This window comes from Sminthopsis crassicaudata, chromosome 5 (assembly GCF_048593235.1).
Source record: "Sminthopsis crassicaudata isolate SCR6 chromosome 5, ASM4859323v1, whole genome shotgun sequence".
Classification (NCBI taxonomy): domain Eukaryota; kingdom Metazoa; phylum Chordata; class Mammalia; order Dasyuromorphia; family Dasyuridae; genus Sminthopsis; species Sminthopsis crassicaudata.
This window is the reverse complement of record NC_133621.1, coordinates 272,984,205-273,002,780: the sequence shown is the minus strand read 5'-3', so window position 1 is coordinate 273,002,780 and position 18,576 is coordinate 272,984,205. Positions and strand designations below refer to the sequence as shown.

The 18,576-nt window shown below is 33.8% G+C and overlaps 1 protein-coding gene across 1 annotated transcript in view; it reads left to right on the top strand.

Annotated features, from left to right (window-relative positions):
- LOC141543992 (ankyrin repeat domain-containing protein 26-like) overlaps nt 1-18,576 on the top strand; it is a 37,281-nt gene that overhangs the window by 3,707 nt on the left and 14,998 nt on the right. Inside the window, exons 2-3 of the mRNA XM_074269641.1 lie at nt 900-933; nt 1,521-1,620. Coding sequence (XP_074125742.1) covers nt 900-933; nt 1,521-1,620 — 134 coding nt within the window. The remainder of the gene's footprint in view (nt 1-899; nt 934-1,520; nt 1,621-18,576) is intronic.

The following is an 18,576-nucleotide window of genomic DNA, read 5'->3' as shown; positions in this document are numbered from 1 at the left end:
TGTAGGACACATCTTGTTCTTTTGTTAAATACCTAGAAAGAACCAATCATAAATGTTTCATAAAATTTCTGCCTCTGAAATTTTTATTCTGTTTAATCATATTTAATTCATATTTCACTACTTGAGAGGATTTGTATATCATCTCAACAACTGCAATCCTTTCTCTAGAGACCAATAGCATGGCTTTGACATTCAATCAGAGTTATTTTCACATGCTTTCTTTACAATGAGTCCATCTAATATTCTGGTAAACTTGTTTAAAAAGTATTAGTCAAGTGCAATGTGGAATGACTTATTCTAGGCTATAGGAAAAATAAAGGTGAGAAAGATAGTAACTGACCTCTTGGAGCTTAACATATAGTAAATACAAGACAAGATACAGATAACTTGAATTACCAAAAATATGATTATGTTGATTACCATGTTTAATATTTTCTAAAACTTAGGATAGAGTGAAACATGATGGACATAATTTAACATTTGTTGATGACTCAGTTTATTTTAACAATCATGATAATATTATTCTCAAATTCTTAATTTTTTGAGATCTTAATAACAAGCAGTTTGGAACAAGAAAAATTGAAAAAAAATAAATAATTGGGATTACAATTTAAGATTTTTTGAATGACATTTATTTTGAACGTGATCTCTTAAGTATTTTTTTTGATGAGAAAAAATCAGATATTAATTCAGAAATACTTTTTAAATTTCTCTTAAAATCTTTTCAAGTGGCAAAGATAAGCATTTGTTATAAGTTTTCCTATATCTTGTATTATTGACTAGAAACATGAAAAAGCATATGATTTTGAAATCAGTATGTATTAATAAAATAATTACAATGATAATATACTTCTATATTTTTGTTTATATTTACATTGAAATTTGTTTTTGTCTTTTAGGCTTACAAAGATTACATTATATGAGAAAAATAAGGTAATGTAAAAAATGCTAAAATGTAAATTAATGTAGAAAATAATACAATTTTCATGGACAGGACCTCTTTTTTCTACATTATGAAGCATAGGAGTATTTCATCAGAAACTGGATACTTTTAGAAATAGTCTTCTTGTGAAATGCATCTATTGTGAATGCCAGAAACTAATGTGGTTGCTGGCCTTTCTTTCATTTTCCCCCCAAAAAGAAAATGAAGAGTATTTTCTATCTAAGAGAGGTTTTATTTCTGATAATTTTCATAAGTTTGCTAAATCAGCTAAATCATGTAGGTATATGACCTAGTAAATACTGAAGAAGACTTTAGTTTGAATCTCTTCTTGGACTCTTAGCTAATTGTATGATTCTTGACAAATCACCTAATCTCTCTTATACCCTCTTTCCTCATGTGAAAAATAATTTCTCACAAAATTGTTGTGAGAATGCTATGAGATTAATGTATAAGATATAATTATTGGGAAATCTTAAAATGCTACATAAATGTTATTCATTGTTATTACTTTATAATTTATTTTACATTAATTTTATATTACATTTATTACTTTATAGTACTTTTATGTATTTTATAGGATGAAATAGAGATGGCTGCAGATGCTCTTGATAATCTCACTCAATCACATAACAGAGCTACAGATGATTATGATTTGTCTCTCTCAAATTATGTTCAGGGTAAGAATATTGTTAAATTTTCTAACAGAATAATACCCATATTAAGCAGAAACTAAATATGTATTTATAACCAAGAAAATACCATTGAAATTCTCTTCCATTGACCCATAGTAGAATAGAAGAGAGTTTGAGTTCTTGGAGGATCTAACAGAGTCTAATCTTTGACAGAGCTCGCCAAGCTATACAGGGTTACATTAGCTTCAGAGCAGTGATTTTTCGGGCACAGAAGGTCTCAAGAGTGACCTATAACTTGTTTCAATGCAGAAAGAATTAAGAACCCAGTGTATGCCAAATACACAAATTTTAGATAAGATACAGTTTTTATCCTCAGTGGGTGTGCAATTCACTTGAGGGAAGAGCCTACAGAGATAACTGCAAAAGAAAAAATGCATAAATATTTAATAAATAAATTATATGATAAGTAAATGAAGAGTGCAGTCATGTTGCTCTTTGAGGTATAAAGTATGAAAGAACATCAGCTATAAAGAATAAACAAACCTTTCTGAAAACAGTATGTGTATTGTGTTTTAAAGAATAGATATGAACTCAGTAGGTCATGGGTGACTAGCAATCTGGAATGAACATTGGAAACATGGCAATTGTGAACAACGAGGTAGTAAAATGACAGTGAAAATCCAGTTTTACTGAGCAGCATATAGCCAAAAGAACAGCATATAGCTAAACGGTATACCAAAAGCTTAGGTATTAAAATTGCAAAGAAAATAGCTTTGTGTCTATGGGCAAAGTACTTAATCTCAGAGCTTCATTTTATTAATCTCTGAAATACCTTACCTCACAAAACTATACAGGATGAGGATCTCAGCCTTGCTCTCTCAGAACTAGAAAAATTGAAACACACACATAAAAAAAATTAAGGAGCTGAATGAAATGTTCGAAAAGTTGGGTATGAAAAATCTTTGGAGAAAATTGAATGGAGCCAGAAAGGAATTTACTTTTTCTCAGCAGTTCATGGAACCTATACAAAAATCAACCATGTATTAGGGCATAAAAACCTCGCAATCAAATACATAAAGGCAAAAATGGTAAATGCATTTTTCAGATTATGATGCAATAAAAATCACATCCAATTTAAGGCCAGAGAAGATAGACCAAAAATTATTTGGAAATTAAATAATCTCATCCTCAAAGAATGAATGGGTAAAACAACAAATCATAGATACAATAAATCTAAGAGAATGATAATAATGAGACCACATGCCAAAACTTGTAAGATGCAGCCAAAGCAGTTATTTGGAGAAATTTGATGTCTCTAGATGCTAATTAGCATAAAATAAAGAAAAAGAAAAATCTTGTCTGCATTAGTTTTGTTTGTACAAAATCCTTTTGACTTAATGCACTCAAAATTATTTAATTTTTTTATTATGAATTTTTATTGACAGAACATATGCCTGGGTAATTTTTTACAAAATTATCCATTGCACATACTTCTGTTCTGACTTTTCCCTTCCCACCCTCCGCCCCCTCCCCTAGATGGCAAGCAGTCTTATACATGTAAAATATGTTATAATATATCCTAGATACAATATATGTGTGCAGAACCGAACAGTTCTGTTGTTGCATAAGGAGAATTGTATTCAGAAGGTAAAAATAACCTGGGAAGAAAAACAAAACTGCAAACAGTTTACACTTATTTCCCAGTGTTCTTTTTATGGGTGTAGCTCATTCTGTCCATCATTGATCCATTGGAACTGAATTAGATCTTCTCTTTATCAAAGCTATCCTCTTCCATCAGAATACATCCTCATACAGTATCCTTGTTGAAGTGTATAATGATCTCTTGGTTCTGATATTTCATTTAGCATCATGTAAGTCTCTCCAAGCCTTTCTGTATTCATTGTGCTGGTTATTTCTTATAGAACAATAATATTCCATAACATTTATATGCCACAATCTACCCAACTATTCCCCAATTCATGGGCATTGATTCATTTTCCAGTTTCTAGCCACTACAAAGAGAGCTGCCACAAATATTTTGGCACATACAGGTCCTTTTCCTTTCTTTAGTATTTTTCTGTGATATAAGCCCAGTAGTAGCACTGCTGGATCAAAGGGTATGCACAATTTGATAACTTTTTGGGCATAATTCCAGATTGCTCTCCAGAATGGTTGGATTCGTTCACAATTCCACCAACAATGCATTAATGTCCCAGTTTTCTCACATCTCCTACAACATTCATCATTATTTTTTCCTGTCATCTTAGCCAATCTGACAGGTGTGTAGTGGTATCTCAGAGCTGCCTTAATTTGCATTTCTCTGATCAATAGCGAATTGAAACACTCTTTCATATGAGTGGAAATAGTTTCGATTTCATCATTTGAAAATTGTCAGTTCATATCCTTTGGCCATTTATCAATTGGAGGATGGCATGATTTCTTATAAATTAGAGTTAATTCTCTATATATTTTGGAAATGAGGCCTTTATCAGAACCTTTAGCTGTAAAAAGGCTTTCCCAGTTCGTTGCTTCCTTTCTAATTTAGTTTGCATTAGTTTTGTTTGTGTAGAGGATTTTTAACTTGATATAATCAAAAATTTTTATTTTGTGATAAAAAATTATCTCTAGTTCTTCTATGGTCACAAATTCCTTCCTCCTCCACAAGTCTGAGAGGTAAACTATCCCATGTTCCTCTAATTTTTCATTCTTTATGCCTAAATCATGACCCATTTTGATCTTATCTTGGTGCATGGTGTTAAGTGTGGGTCCATACCTAATTTCTGCCATATTAATTTCCAGTTTTCCCAGCAGTTTTTGTTAAATAATGAATTCTTACCCCAAAAGTTGGGATCTTTCATATCATCTGCAAAAAGTGATAGTTTGGTTTCCTTATTACCTACTCTAATTCCTTTCATCTCTTTCTAGACTCTTATTGCTGAGACTAGTGTTTCTAATACAATATTGAATAATAATGGTGATAATGGGCAACCTTATTTCAATCCTGATCTTACTGGGAAAGGTTCCCAATTATATATAATGCTTAATGACTGTTTTAAGTATATACTCCTGACTATTTTAAGGAAAAAATCCATCGACTCCTATATTCTGAAATGTTTTTATTGGTAATGGAGGTTGGGTTTTATGAAATGCTTTTTTCTGCATTTATTGACATAATCATATGGTTTTTGTTACTTTGGTTATTCATATAGTCAATTATGCTTATAGTTTTCCTAATATTGAACCAGCCCTGCATTTTGTGGTATAAATCCTACTTGGTCATAGTGTATTATCCTGGGCATGATTGTCTGTAATCTTTTTGCTAATATTTTATTTGAGATTTTAGCATCAATATTCATTAGGGAGATCGGTCTATAATTTTCTTTCTCTGTTTTCAACATATCTGGTTTAGGTATCAGTACCATGTCTACATCAGAAAAGGAATTTGGTAGGACTCCTTCAATCCCTATTTTTTTCTAATAGTTTATATAGTATTGGAGTTAATTGTTCTTTAAATGATTGATTGAATTCACTTGTAAATCCATCTGGTCCTGGGGATTTTTTCTTAGGGAGTTGGATAATAACTTGTTCTATTTCATTTTATAAATGGTACTCTTAAGACTTTATACTACTTCCTCTCTTAATCTGGGCAAGCTATATTTTTGAAGATATTCTTCCATTTCATTTAAGTTATCTAATTTATTGCCATAAAGTTAGGCAAAGTAACTCCTAATTATTGCTCTAATTTCCTCTTCATTAGAGGCAACTTCTCACTTTTCATTTTTAAGACTAATAATTTGATTTTACTCTTTACTTTTTTAAATCAGATTTACTAAGGGTTTGTCTATTTTGTTGGTTTTTTCATAGAACCAACTCTTAGTTTTATTAATTCAATAGTTTTTTTTTTTTACTTTCAATTTTATTGATCACTCCTTTTATTTTTAGAATTTCAAGTTTAGTGTTTGACTAGGGATTTTTAATTTGTTCTTTTTCTAGCATTTTTAGTTGCAAGCCCAATTCATTAACCTTCTCTTTCTTTATTTTATGCAAGTAGGCTTCTAGAGATATGAAATTTCCCCTTATTACCTCTTTGGCTGCATCCCACACATTTTGGTATGATGTCTCATTATTGTCATTTTCTTTCATGAAGTTATTATGTCTATGATTTGCTGTTTCACACAATCATTCTTTAGTATGAGATTATTTAGTTTCCAATTATTTTTGGTCTATTTTCCCCTAGATTTTTATTTTATGTAATTTTCATTGCATCATGGTCTGAAAAGGATGCATTTCCTATTTCTGTCTTCCTGCCTTTGAGTTTCAGGTTTTTATGTCCTAATATATGGTCAAATTTTGTATAGGTTCTATAAACTGCTGAGAAGAAAGTGTACTCCTTTCTGTTTCCATTTAGTTTTCTTCAAATATGTATCATATTTAATTTTTCTAGTATTCTATTTACCTTTTTGACTTCTGTCTTATTTATTCTGTGATTTGATTTATCTAATTCTGAGAGTTCCAGGCTGAGATCTCCCACCATTATAGTTTTGCTGTCTATTTCTTGCACCTCTCTGAATTTCTCTTTTAAGAATTTAAATGCTGCACCACTTTGTGCATATGTGTTTAATATTGATATTGCTTCATTATCTATGCTAGCCTTTAGCAAGATATAGTGTCCTTCCTTATCTCTTTTAATTAGATTAATGTTTGCTTTTGCTTGATATGAAATGAGAATGTCTACCCCTGCTTTTTTACTTCACCTGAAGTATAGTAGATTCTGCTCCAACCTTTTACCTTTACTCTGTATGTATCACCCTGCTTTAGGTGTGTTTCCTGTAAACAACGTATAGTAGGATTCTGGCTTTTAATCCAGTCTGCTAACTACTTCCTCTTTATGAGGGAGTTTACCCCATTCACATTTATGGTTAAAATGATAATTCTGTATTGCTTGCCATCATGGTAACCTCTGCTTATGCTTTTCTTTTTTCCTTCTTCCTTACCCCCTCCCCAGTATTAAACTTGTGAGCACCACTTGCTTCTCACAGCCCTCCCTTTTAGTATCGCTCCCCCACCTTAGAGTTCCTTGCACTATCTTACCCCTTTTCCTCACAATTTCTGTATTCCCTTCTGTTTAGCTTACTCCTTTCCTTTTCACTTTTCTCCTCCCACTTTTCAATGAGGTGGGAGAAGTTTCACCAAAAATTGAATATTTTTCTCTTTAAGTCAATTCTGAAGGCAGTAGGATATGTTCATCCCTATGTTCATCCCCCTCCACTCTTTCTCTCACATATAATAATTTCCTTTGCCTCTTCGTGAGATGTAGTACCTTTTCTGGGTAGAATTTTCTTTCCACCTCTAGTTTCTAGAACAATGTATACATGTGTTCTTTATATATCTTTATAGTAGAAATATAGTTCCCAAGATTTCTTTTTACCTTTTTAGGTTTCTCTTGAGTTCTATATTTGTAGATCAAACTTTTTGTTTAGTATTGTTTTTTTCATCAAAAATAGATAAAATTCACGTATTTCATTGTATGTCCATCTTCTTCCCTGGGGGAAAAAAAAAGATGCTCATTTTTGCTGGGTAAGTTATTTTTGACTGCATATCAAGTTACTTAGTCTTTCAGAATGTCAAATTTCAGACCCTTTGATCCTGTAGACGCTGCTAAATCCTGGGTAATCCTTTTTGTGACTCCTCCATTTTTGAAGTGATTTTTTTCTAGAAGCTTATAGTATTTTTTCCTTAGTTTGATAGTTCTGGAATTGGCTACTATATTTCATGGTGTTTTGATTTTTGGGTTCCTTTCAGTAGGTGATCGATGAATTCTTTCAATTTCTATTTTACCCTCTCTTTTTATAACATCTGGACAGTTTTCTTTGATGATTTCCTGGAAAATATTGTCCAAGCTCTTTTTTTCATCATATTTTTCAGGGAGTCCAGTTATTTTCAGATTGTTTCTCCTGGATCTAATTTCCAGGTCTGTTGTTTTCCCAAGAAGGTATTTGACATTTTTTGCATTGTTTCATTTTTTTGGTTTTCCTTGACTGATTCTTGCTGTCTTGAGTCATTCAATTGCATTTGTTCGATTCTGATTTTTAATGAAATATTTCTTCACTCACTTTTTAAATATGTTTTTTTTTTAATTGTCCAATTGAGTTTTTAAGTGAATTCTTTGGTTCTATGGATTTTTTTTTCATTTTGCCAATTCTATTTTTAGGGAGTTATTTTCTTTTTCCAACTCACTAATTCTGCTTTTCAAGTATTTGCTTTGTTTATCCATTCTATCTTTAAATGAGTGAGATGACTTATCCAGACTCTCTTGCCAAGCTTCCCTTTCCTTTCCCCACTTTTCTTCTCTCTTGTGAGAGCCTTTTTAATTTCTTCTATGAGAGTCTTGTGTGTTGAGGACCAGATGATATCTTCCTTTGGGGATTCATCTGGAGATAACTCTTTTTAGTCTCCTCAGGGTGTAAAGTCTGCTCTTTATCCATATAGAAGCTATCAATATTTAGCATGTGCTTTAATTTTTTGCTCATTTTGTCAAAGAAGAGTCAAAGAAAACAAACTAACAAGAAAAACAAATGATCTGCTTTTTTGGGGGAGAGGGGAGTTGGATGGTATTACCAAGCTTCCTCTACAACAGGGGTCCTCAAATTATAGCCCATGGGCCAGCTGTGGCCCACTGATGACATTTATGCTGCCTGCCACTTTATGGCAAAATCAGACCAGAAGTGTTGTTCAACCTAAACTCACGTTAGCAACACACACTTCCAGCACTTGTCTGAGGTGGCAGAGACAGAGTGTGAGGTGATACTGATTTGAGGTGAGTTCACAGGCCAGGGTGTATGATGTGGGGAAGGGAGAGAGATGCAGAAGATGGAGAACTGATGGCCTGCGGTCTTGTAAACTAATGGAAGCCACCACAACAGACAGGTGTGAGAGATGAACAGTGCATGCTGCTGTGCTGCAGGGGGAATATATAGGCTGTGTCTGGTGTGTGGGTATAGTAACACTTAGTACTACAAGTCCCACCTTTACTCTATCATTGTCATTATACTGTAATGACAATGTAACATCTTCCTCTCTAGCACATGCTGTGGTACTGACTGCTATTGTCGTCCAGAGTGAGGCTCCTGGTATCAGGCTGTGGCCCTGTATCCATAGAGACCTCAGGTCTGGCTGTTGTGGTCATCAGTTTTATCATTGTGTATATGTTTTGTAGTTTCATATAGAGATGGAATATTGCTAACATATATCATTACCTTATAGTCCCTGGGGCTCTGACCTTAGTGCTCTCCACTTATCCTGAGTGTGATGAGTATGACAGGGTACAGAGGTGGTGTACTGCTTCATCCCCCTCCAGATTCTTAAGGTTCCCCATACACTTGTGAAGCTTCAAGTCTCATGATGACCTCCCTGGGAAGCCCCAATATACAATTTGTCACTGAAACTCATTCTGCACAGATACTATATCATGCAGTTACATACATATATGCACAGTTTTGCCTGCAATTATGATAAATTATGAGTGCAGCATGTATGATCATGCAGCGCTGGATCATGAGAATTGATCCCAGGATTCAGAGGAAGCCAGGGCATTTGAGAGGGCCGCCTGAGCAGTGGCTTGTATGCAGTGAAGATCTAAGCGGAAGAGAGTGCGGAAAATGGAGGCATCACAGCACAGAGGCAGCTTGGAAGAAGTTGGGCATTGCAGTCTGTATGTCTCTGTGTGGGCAAAGTTATTGCTAGTATATTGTTTTTGTAGCGCTGTACATATACATATATATATATATATATATATATATATATATATATATACACACACACACATATACTTGACTTGGAGTGTAGGATATTCAAAGAACAGTGGACTTATGATTACTTTTTCATGCAGTACAAGGAAAGAGCTGTATGTCTGATGTGCCAGAATATAGTGTCTGTGTTCAAAGAATATAATTTGTGTCAACACTATGGACTATGGAACTCAACATAAAGATAAATATCATTGGTTGGAGAAGTGAGAAAAGATAAAATATTAAAACTGAAAAATACATTGACAACTCAGCAAAATATTTTTGTGAAGCAGAAGAAGCTAAATATTTCATCACTGTGAGCAAGTTTTCAAGTTGCCAAGCTAATAGCTTGCACTGGCCGACCATTCTTGGAGGGAGAATTTGTTAAAGAATGCCTTCTTTCTGTTGCCAAAGAGATGTGTCCAGAGAAAGCCAATTTATTTAGTACAGTGAGTCTTTCAGGATTGCACTGATGATGGAAGAAATGGGAGACATCAGCATTTGCAAAACTCCAAAAAAAAAAAAATCATATTTATCCTTGGCACTCAACAAAAGCAATTATGTTTGTGATTCTGCACAACAACTAATTTTTATTCGTGGGACGAATGATTATTTTGAAGTCATGGAAGAGCTTGCTGCACTGCAAAGCATCAAAGGAACAACTACAGTAGAAGATATCTATGAAAAGGTTTGCCAAACTATGAACGGTTTGGAGCTGGACTGGGTTAAACTAGCCAGCGTGACAACTGATGGTGCCCCTAACATGGTGGGGTCTAAGAAAAGAGAAATTGCTTGCATTAACCAAGAGATGAACAAACATAACCATTCTCATCCAATCTCATCATCAATCCATACACTGCCTCATCCACCACCAAGTGCTGTGTAGTAAATCACTGAAGTGGGGCTCTGTTATGAAAATTGTGTTAACTTCATTAGAACTAATGTAATAAATCAATTTCAAGAATTTCTGCCTGAGCTAAATGGTGAGTATGAAGATGTTCTATATCACACAGAAGTCCGTTGGCTAAGTCGAGGGAGAATTTTGAAACGTTTCTATGACTTCCACGGATTACAACTTTTCTGCTTCAAAAAACAAAGAAGTACTAGAGCTCAATGATGCAGAATGGAAATGGCACCTTGCTTTTCTGACAGATGTAACAGAACTACTCAACAATTTCAATATGCAACTTCAAGGAAAGGGGAAACACATCTGTATATACAATCACATGTCAAAGCATTTGAAGTAAAATTAGGACTCCTCATCAAAAAAGTGAAAGAGGAAAACTGCCATCTCCCCACAACTCAAAATCTGTTAGCAGAAAAACTGCTGATTGCATTCCCAAACAAAACATGTGTGGATTCATTGGAAAAATTGCAAAATGAGTTCCAATTTAGATTTAAAGAGCTTCATCTCCATGAACAGGACATACAGCTTTTCTGTAACCCATTTTCTATTGACATTGAAAATGTGAATACAATTTACCAAATGAAACTGGCTGAACTGCAGAATCTTAAATCTCTGAAAGATGCATTCAAGTCAAGCAGCCTTCATAATTTCTATGCATCTCTCCCCTCTGAGATATGTCCTCATTTCAGGAACCATGCACTCAAAATGACAACCATCTTTGGCAGCACTTATGTTTGTGAACAGACTTTTTCTAGAATGAAACATTGGAATCTCCAACCAGATCAAGACTAACAGATGCACACTTGCATCACTTGTTATGACTAGTAGTGACAAATATGGAACCAGACATTGACCATCTCATTAGACAAAAGCAGGCCCATAGTTCCCATTGAAATACTGGTAAGTTTGCTGATTAACTTTACTTCATTTTAAACATTGTATTTGTTCCCATTTTGTTTCTTCACTTCAAAATAAGATACATGCAATGTGCATAGGAATTTGTTCATAGTTTTTGTTTTTACTATAGTCCAGCCCTCCAACAGTCTGAGGGACAGTGAAATGTCACCCTATTTTAAAAGTTTGAGAACCACTGCTCTACAGACTACAGGGGGCAGCAGCAAGGCATTAGCTATGCTGCATCTGTGCTCTGAGACTCTGAGATTCTGATTGCATGCTGAGACACTCCAGTAGCTTTTCTGGGTTACAGTCTTCAGCCCCTGTGTTTTTAGCTTTTTTGCTTGGCTACTGGTTTGCTGCCAGGGCAAAGTTGCCAACACTATAGTAAAGCTCTTCCTGCAGAATCGACTGAGATTACATTCCACCCCACTCCAGTCTGCTCAGTTGTGAACTGCCTGCCTTACTCTGTCTGCTGTGCTGTAGCTTCCTGCCTTCAGTCTACACCTGACCTAAATGTCCCCACCTGCTAGCAAAAACAGACCTTTTCTGGTGAATTTTGAAGATATCTTCTCTTGGTATTTATTTGTAGTTTTTTGTTTTGTTTTGTGTTTTGTGTTTTGTGTTTTGTGTTTTGTTTTTTGTTTTTTGTTTTTAGTTTTTTGTTTTTTGTTTTTTTGTCAAGCGCTAATTCCAAGGCTTGTCATGAAATAAATTATTCTGAGAGAAAACACAGAACTTAAGTAAATGTGGGCATTCTCTCCACCATCTTGGCTGGAACCCCTCAAAATTGTTTATTTTGTGATCAATAATTTGCATTTTTTTCATTGGTTTTTCCTTTTTGATGTGATCTTTCTTGTGCAGTAAGATAATTGTACAAATATGTTTACATATATTGGATTTAAAATATATTTTCACATATATTGGTTTGTTTGCCCCCTAGGGAAGGGGATGGGGGGGAGGAGGGGAATATTAGGAACACAAGGCTATGCAAGGATCAATGTTTTAATATTATCTATGTATATGTATAATAATAATAAATAAATATCTTTAAAATAAAATAAAATAAAATAAATAAAAAGCTTTAAAAAAAAAAAAAACTAAAAACAAAGAAATAAATAATCCACCAAAAATGAAATAAAATAAAATACCTTACTTCACAGGACAATTTTTAGGAGTTTAATTTAAGCCTATATGTGCTATATTATTAAATGTCTATTATATGTATTGAATGCTAAAATGAGTTATATGAATTTTACATGGTTATTAATAGAAAAGCATTAAATAAATTACCATTATTCAACAACAATACTATTTGAGGATGTATTCTGATGGAAGTGAATATCTTCAAAATAGAGAAGATCTAATCCAATTCCAATTGATCAATGATGGACAGAATGAGCTACACCCAGAGAATGAACACAGGGAAATGAGTGTAAACTGTTAGCATTTTTTTGTTTTTTCTCCCCAGGTTATTTTTACCTTCCAAATCCAATTCTTCCTTTGCAACAACAACAACAAAATTTGGTTCTGCACATGTATATTGTATCTAGGTTATAATATAACATATTTAATATATATATGGGAAAGCCTGCATCTAGGGGAGGGGGTGCAGGGAAGGAGGGGAAAATTCTGAACAGAAGGAAGTACAAGGGATAATGTTGTAAATAATTACCTATGTATATGTACTGTCAAAAATGTTATAATTATAAAATCAATTAAAAAATGTAAAAATTTTAAAAGTAAAAAGAAAAAAAATTACCATTTTTAAAAATGAAGGTATTTTTCCATTTCATTTAAGTTACCGAATTTATTGGCATAAAGTTGTGGGCAAAGTAGTTCCTAACTACTGTTCTAATTTCCTCTTCATTAGTGGTGAGTTCTCCCTTTTCATTTTTAAGTCTAACAATTTGCTTTTCCTCTTTCCATTTTTAAAATCAGATTTACTAAGGGTTTGTCTACCTTTAATTGTAAAAATGTTTTCCCAATTTACTTCCTTTCTAATCTTATTTGCATTAGTTTTGTTTGTACAAAAGCTTTTTAATTTGATGTAATCCAAATTTTCTATTTTGTGATCAATAATGATCTCTAGTTTTCCTTTGGTCCCAAATTCCTTCCACCTCCACAACTCTGAGAGGTAAACTATCCTATGTTCCTCTAATTTATTTATGATTTTGTTCTTTACGCCTAAATCATGGACCCATTTTGATCTTATCTTAGTATGTGGTGTTAAGTGTGGGTCCATGCCTAGTTTCTGCCATACTAATTTCCAGTTTTCCCAGAAGTTTTTGTTAAATAATGAATTCTTATCCCAAAAGTTATGATCTTTGAGTTTGTCAAACACTAGATTGCTATTTTTATTCACTATCTTGTCCTGTGAACCTAACCTATTCCACTGATCAACTAGTCTATTTCGTAGCCAATACCAAATGGTTTTGGGGATCGCTGCTTTATAATATAGTTCTACATCAGGTACAGCTAGGACACCTTCATTTAATTTTTTTTATTACTTCCCTTGAAATTCTTGACCTTTTGTTCTTCCATATGTTATTTTTTCTAGATAATAGTTTCTTGGGAGTCTGATTGGTATGGCAGTAAATAAATAGATTATTTTAGGGAGTGTTGTCATCTTGATTATATTCACTTACCCTATCCAAGAGCACTTAATGTCTTTCCAATTATTTAAATCTGACTTTATTTTTGTGGCAAGTGTTTCGTAATTTTGCTTATATAATTCCTGACTTTCCTTTGCTAGATATATTCCTAAATATTTTAGACTATCAACCATTATTTTGAATGGAATTTCTCTTTGTATCTCTTGCTGTTGGATTGTATTGGTAATGTATAAAAATTCTGAGGATTTATATGGATTTATTTTGTATCCTACAACTTTGCCAAAGTTCTGAATTATTTCTAATAGCTTTTTAGCAGAGTCTTTGGGGTTCTCTAAGTATGCCATCATATCATCTGCAAGGAGTGATAGTTTGATTTCTCATTACCTACTCTAATTCCTTGAATCTCTTTCTCAACTCTTATTGCTGAGGCTAGAGTTTCTAGTACAATATTGAATAGTAATGGTGATAATGGGAAACCTTGTTTTACTCTTGATCTCATTGTGGAAGGTTCCAGCTTATCGCCATTACATATGATGTTTACTGACAGTTTTAAAAAATATGCTCCTTATTACTTTAAGGAATAATCCATTTATTCCTATACTCTCAAGTGTTTTTAGTAGGAATGGATGTTGGATTTTATCAAAAGCCTTTTCTGCATATATTGATATGATAATATGTTTTTTTGTTAATTTGCTTATTGATATAGTCGATTATGCTAATAGTTTTCCTAATATTGAACCAGCCCTGCATTCCTGGTATAAATCCCACTTGGTCATAGTGTATTATCCTGGGGATGATTTTCTGAAGTGTTTTTGCTAATATTTTATTTAAGATTTTAGCATCAATATTCACTAGGGAAATTGGTCTATAATTTTCTTTCTCTGTTTTCAGCCTACCTGGTTTAGTTATCAGTACCATGTCTGTGTCATTAAAGTAATTTGGTAGGACTCCTTCAATCCCTATTTTTTTCTAATAGTTTATATAGCACTGGAGTTAGTTGTTCTTTAAATGTTTGGTAGAATTCACACATAAATCCATTTAGTCCTGGAGACTTTTTCTTAGGGAGTTGGTTAATAGCTTGTTCTATTTCTTTTTCTGAAATGGGACAATTTAGGCTATTTATTCTTCTTCTGTTAATCTGGGCAAGTATATTGTTAAAGGTATTCTACCATTTCATTTAAATTATCAAATTCATTGGCATAAAGTTGGAAAAAGAAGCTCCTAACTATTACTCTTCATTAGTGGTGACTTCTATCTTTTCATTTTTAAGACTAACAATTTGTTTTTCCTCTTTGCATTTTTTTTTATCAGATTTACTATGGGTTTGTCTATTATGTTGGTTTTTTCATAGAGCCAATTCTTAGTTTTATTAATTCAATATTTTTTTTTGTTTTGCTTTGTTTTTTTTTTTTTTACTTTCAATTTTATTAATTTCACCTTTTATTTTTAGGATTTCAAGTTTTGTGTTTGTCTGGGGTTTTAAATTTATTCCTTTTCTAGCATTTTTAGTTGTAAGCCCAATTCGTTGACTTTCTCTTTCTCTAGTTTATGCAAGTGGGCCTCTAGATATATAAAAGTTCCCCTTACTACTACTTTGGCTGCATCATAGACATTTTGATATGATATTCCATTATTGTCATTTTTTTGGGTGAAGTTATTAATTATGTCTATGATTGCTGTTTCACCCAATCATTCTTTAGTATGAGATTATTTGGTTTCCAATTAATTTTTGGTCTATTTTCACCTGACATTTTTTTGAATGTAATTTTCAATGCATCATGGTCTGAAAAGGATGCATTTAGTATTCTGATTTACTGCATTTGATTTTGACGTTTTCATGTCAATTTTATGATTATTATTATTTATTATAATTTTATGATCAATTTTTGTATAGGTTCTATGAACTGCTGAGAAGAAAGTGTACTCCTTTCTGTCTCCATTTAGCTTTCACTAAAGATTTATCATATCAAACTTTTCTTGTATTCTGTTTATCTCTTTGACTTCTTTCTTATTTATTTTGTGGTTTGATTTATCTAATTGTGAGTGCAATGTTGAGATCTCCCACTATTATAGTTTTGCTGTATATTTCTTCTTGCAGCTTTCTTAATTTCTCTTTTAAGATTTTAGATGCTGCACCACCTGGGGTGTATATGTTTAATATTGATACTGTTTCATTATCTATGCTACCCTTTAGCAGGATATAATGCCCTTCTTATCTCTTTTAATTAGATCAATTTTTGTTTTTGCTTGATCTGAGATGAGGATGTCTACCCCTGCTTTTTTGGCTTCGCCTGAAGCATAATAGATTCTGCTCCACCCTTTTACTTTTATTTTGAATGTATCACCCTGTTTCAGGTGTGTTTCCTGTAAACAACTTATAGTAGGATTCTGGCTTTTAATCCAGTCTGCTAACTGCTTCCTCTTTATGAGGTAGTTTACCCCATTCACATTTATGGTTAGAATGACTAATTCTATATTGCTTGCCATCCTATTAACCTCTGCTTATGCTTGTCTCCTTTCCTTCCCTCTTACCCCCCTACCCAATATTAAACTTGTGAACACCATTTGCTTTTCACAGCCCTCCCTTTTTAGTATTCCTCCCTCACCTTAGAGTTCCTCCCCCTATTTTCCCTTTTTCATTACAAGTTCTGTATTCCCTTCCCCTTAGCTTACTCCTTCACTCCCACTTTTCAATGAAGTAGAAGTTTCAGTATAAATCAAATATGTCTATTGATAAATACTATGTTCATCTCCCTCCTTTCTTTCTCTCAGATATAATAGGTTACCTTTGCCTCTTCATGAGATGTATTATTACCACTTTACCCTTTTTATGATATAATTTCCTTTCTACCTCTAGTTTTTAGGACAAATTATACATGTGTTCTTTACATATCTTTATGGCAACAATATAGTTTTCAAGATTTCTTTTTACCTTTTTAGAAATCTCTTGAGTTCTGTATTTGAAGATCAAACAGTTTGTGGAGATGTGTTTTTTTCATCAAGAATAGATGGAATTCATTTATTTCGTTAAATGTCCATCTTCTTCCCTGGAAAAGAATGCTCATTTTTGCTGGGTAAGTTATTCTGGGTTGCATACCAAGTTCCTTAGCCTTTGGGTATATCATATTCCAGGCCCTTCGCTCTTTTAATGTGGACGCTGCTAGATCCTGGGTTATCCTTATTGTGGCTCCTCCATATCTGAATTGCTTTTTTCTAGCAGCTTCCAATTTTTTTTTTCCTTTGTCTGATGGTTCTTGAACTTGGCCACTATATTTCTTGGCGTTTTGATTTTAGGGTCTCTTTCAGTAGGTTATCGATGAATTTTTTCAATGTCTATTTTACCCTGTGTTTATAAAACATCTGGGCAGTTCTCTTTGATAATTTCCTTGAAAATAGTGTCCAGGCTCCTTTTTTTCCTCACATTTTTCAGGGAGTCACATTATTCTCAAATTGTCTCTCCTGGATCTGTTTTCCAGTTCTGTTGTCTTTCCAATAAGGTACTTTACATTCTTTTCAATTGTTTCTTTTTTCTGGTTTTGCTTGACTACTTCTTGGTTTCTCCTTGAGTCATTTATTTCTACTTGTTCGAATCTAGTTTTCAATGATGTGTTTTCTTCACTCACTTTTTTGTAATTGTCCAATTGAGTTTTTATCTTATATGGAATTTTTTTTCCATTTCATCAATTTTACTTTTTAGAGAGCTGTTTTCTTTTTCCAACTCACTAATTTTATTTCTCAATGATTTGATCTCTTTATCCACTCTGGATGACTTCTCCAGCCTCTCTTGCCAAGTTTCCCTTTCCTTTTCCCATTACTCTTCTAGCTCTCTTGTGAGAGCCTCTTTGATTTCCTCTATGAGAGTTTTGTGTATTGAGGAGCAGATCATATCCCCCTTAGGGGATTCCTCTGGAGACAGTCTGTTTTTAGTCTCCTCAGGGTTTGAAGTCTGCTCTCTATCCATACAGAAGCTGTCATTGGTTAGAGCCCTTTTCAATTTTTGTTCATTTTGTTGGAGCGGGAATAGAAGAAAACAAATTGACAAGAGAAACGATTGGTCTGTTTCTGGGGGTGAGGGGGGAATGGGGCTGGATGGTGTTACTGGATTTCCTCTACAGACTGTGGGAAACAGAAATGAGTCACTAGCAGGACAGCAATGGCTGTGCGCTGTGTCTGTGCTCTGAGGCTCTGAGAACTGGTTGAGTCTCTCTGGGTGGGTGTCGTGGTAGCCGTTTTGTAGAGACTCTAGCTTTCTGGGGTTTTATTCTTTACCTCCGGTGTTTACACCTTCTCTGATGATCCTGGCTTGCTGCCAAGATGGAACATCCACATTGTGGTAAAGGTCATTCCTCAGAATTGGAAGAGATTGCACCCCTCTCCCCTCTGGTCTGAGCAGTGTGAGCTGCCTGCCTTGTTCTGACTGCTTGCCTTCAGTCTGTGTCCAGTTTGTTTGGCCCCTTCCCCAAGCAAACACAGACCTTTTCTGGTGAATTTCAAGGATGGCTTCTTTTGGTGATTATTTGTAGGTTTCTTTTCCGGTCAAGCATTAATTCTGAGTCCTGTCATGAAGTAAATTCTGAGAGAAAACACGCAGCTGTGTGCCTCCTCTCCACCATCTTTGCCAGAAGTCAGAAATTACCATTAACTAAATTACCATTAACTAAAGGAATAAAGTGATCTCTTTCATGAAAAGTATAGCCAAAATATTTGTCTAAATGACTAAAAATAGGAAGAACCTTGCAAATTTTCTGCCTTGATTTTATAATTCTTCAGCCTACATGATTATATGCTGGAAATGATA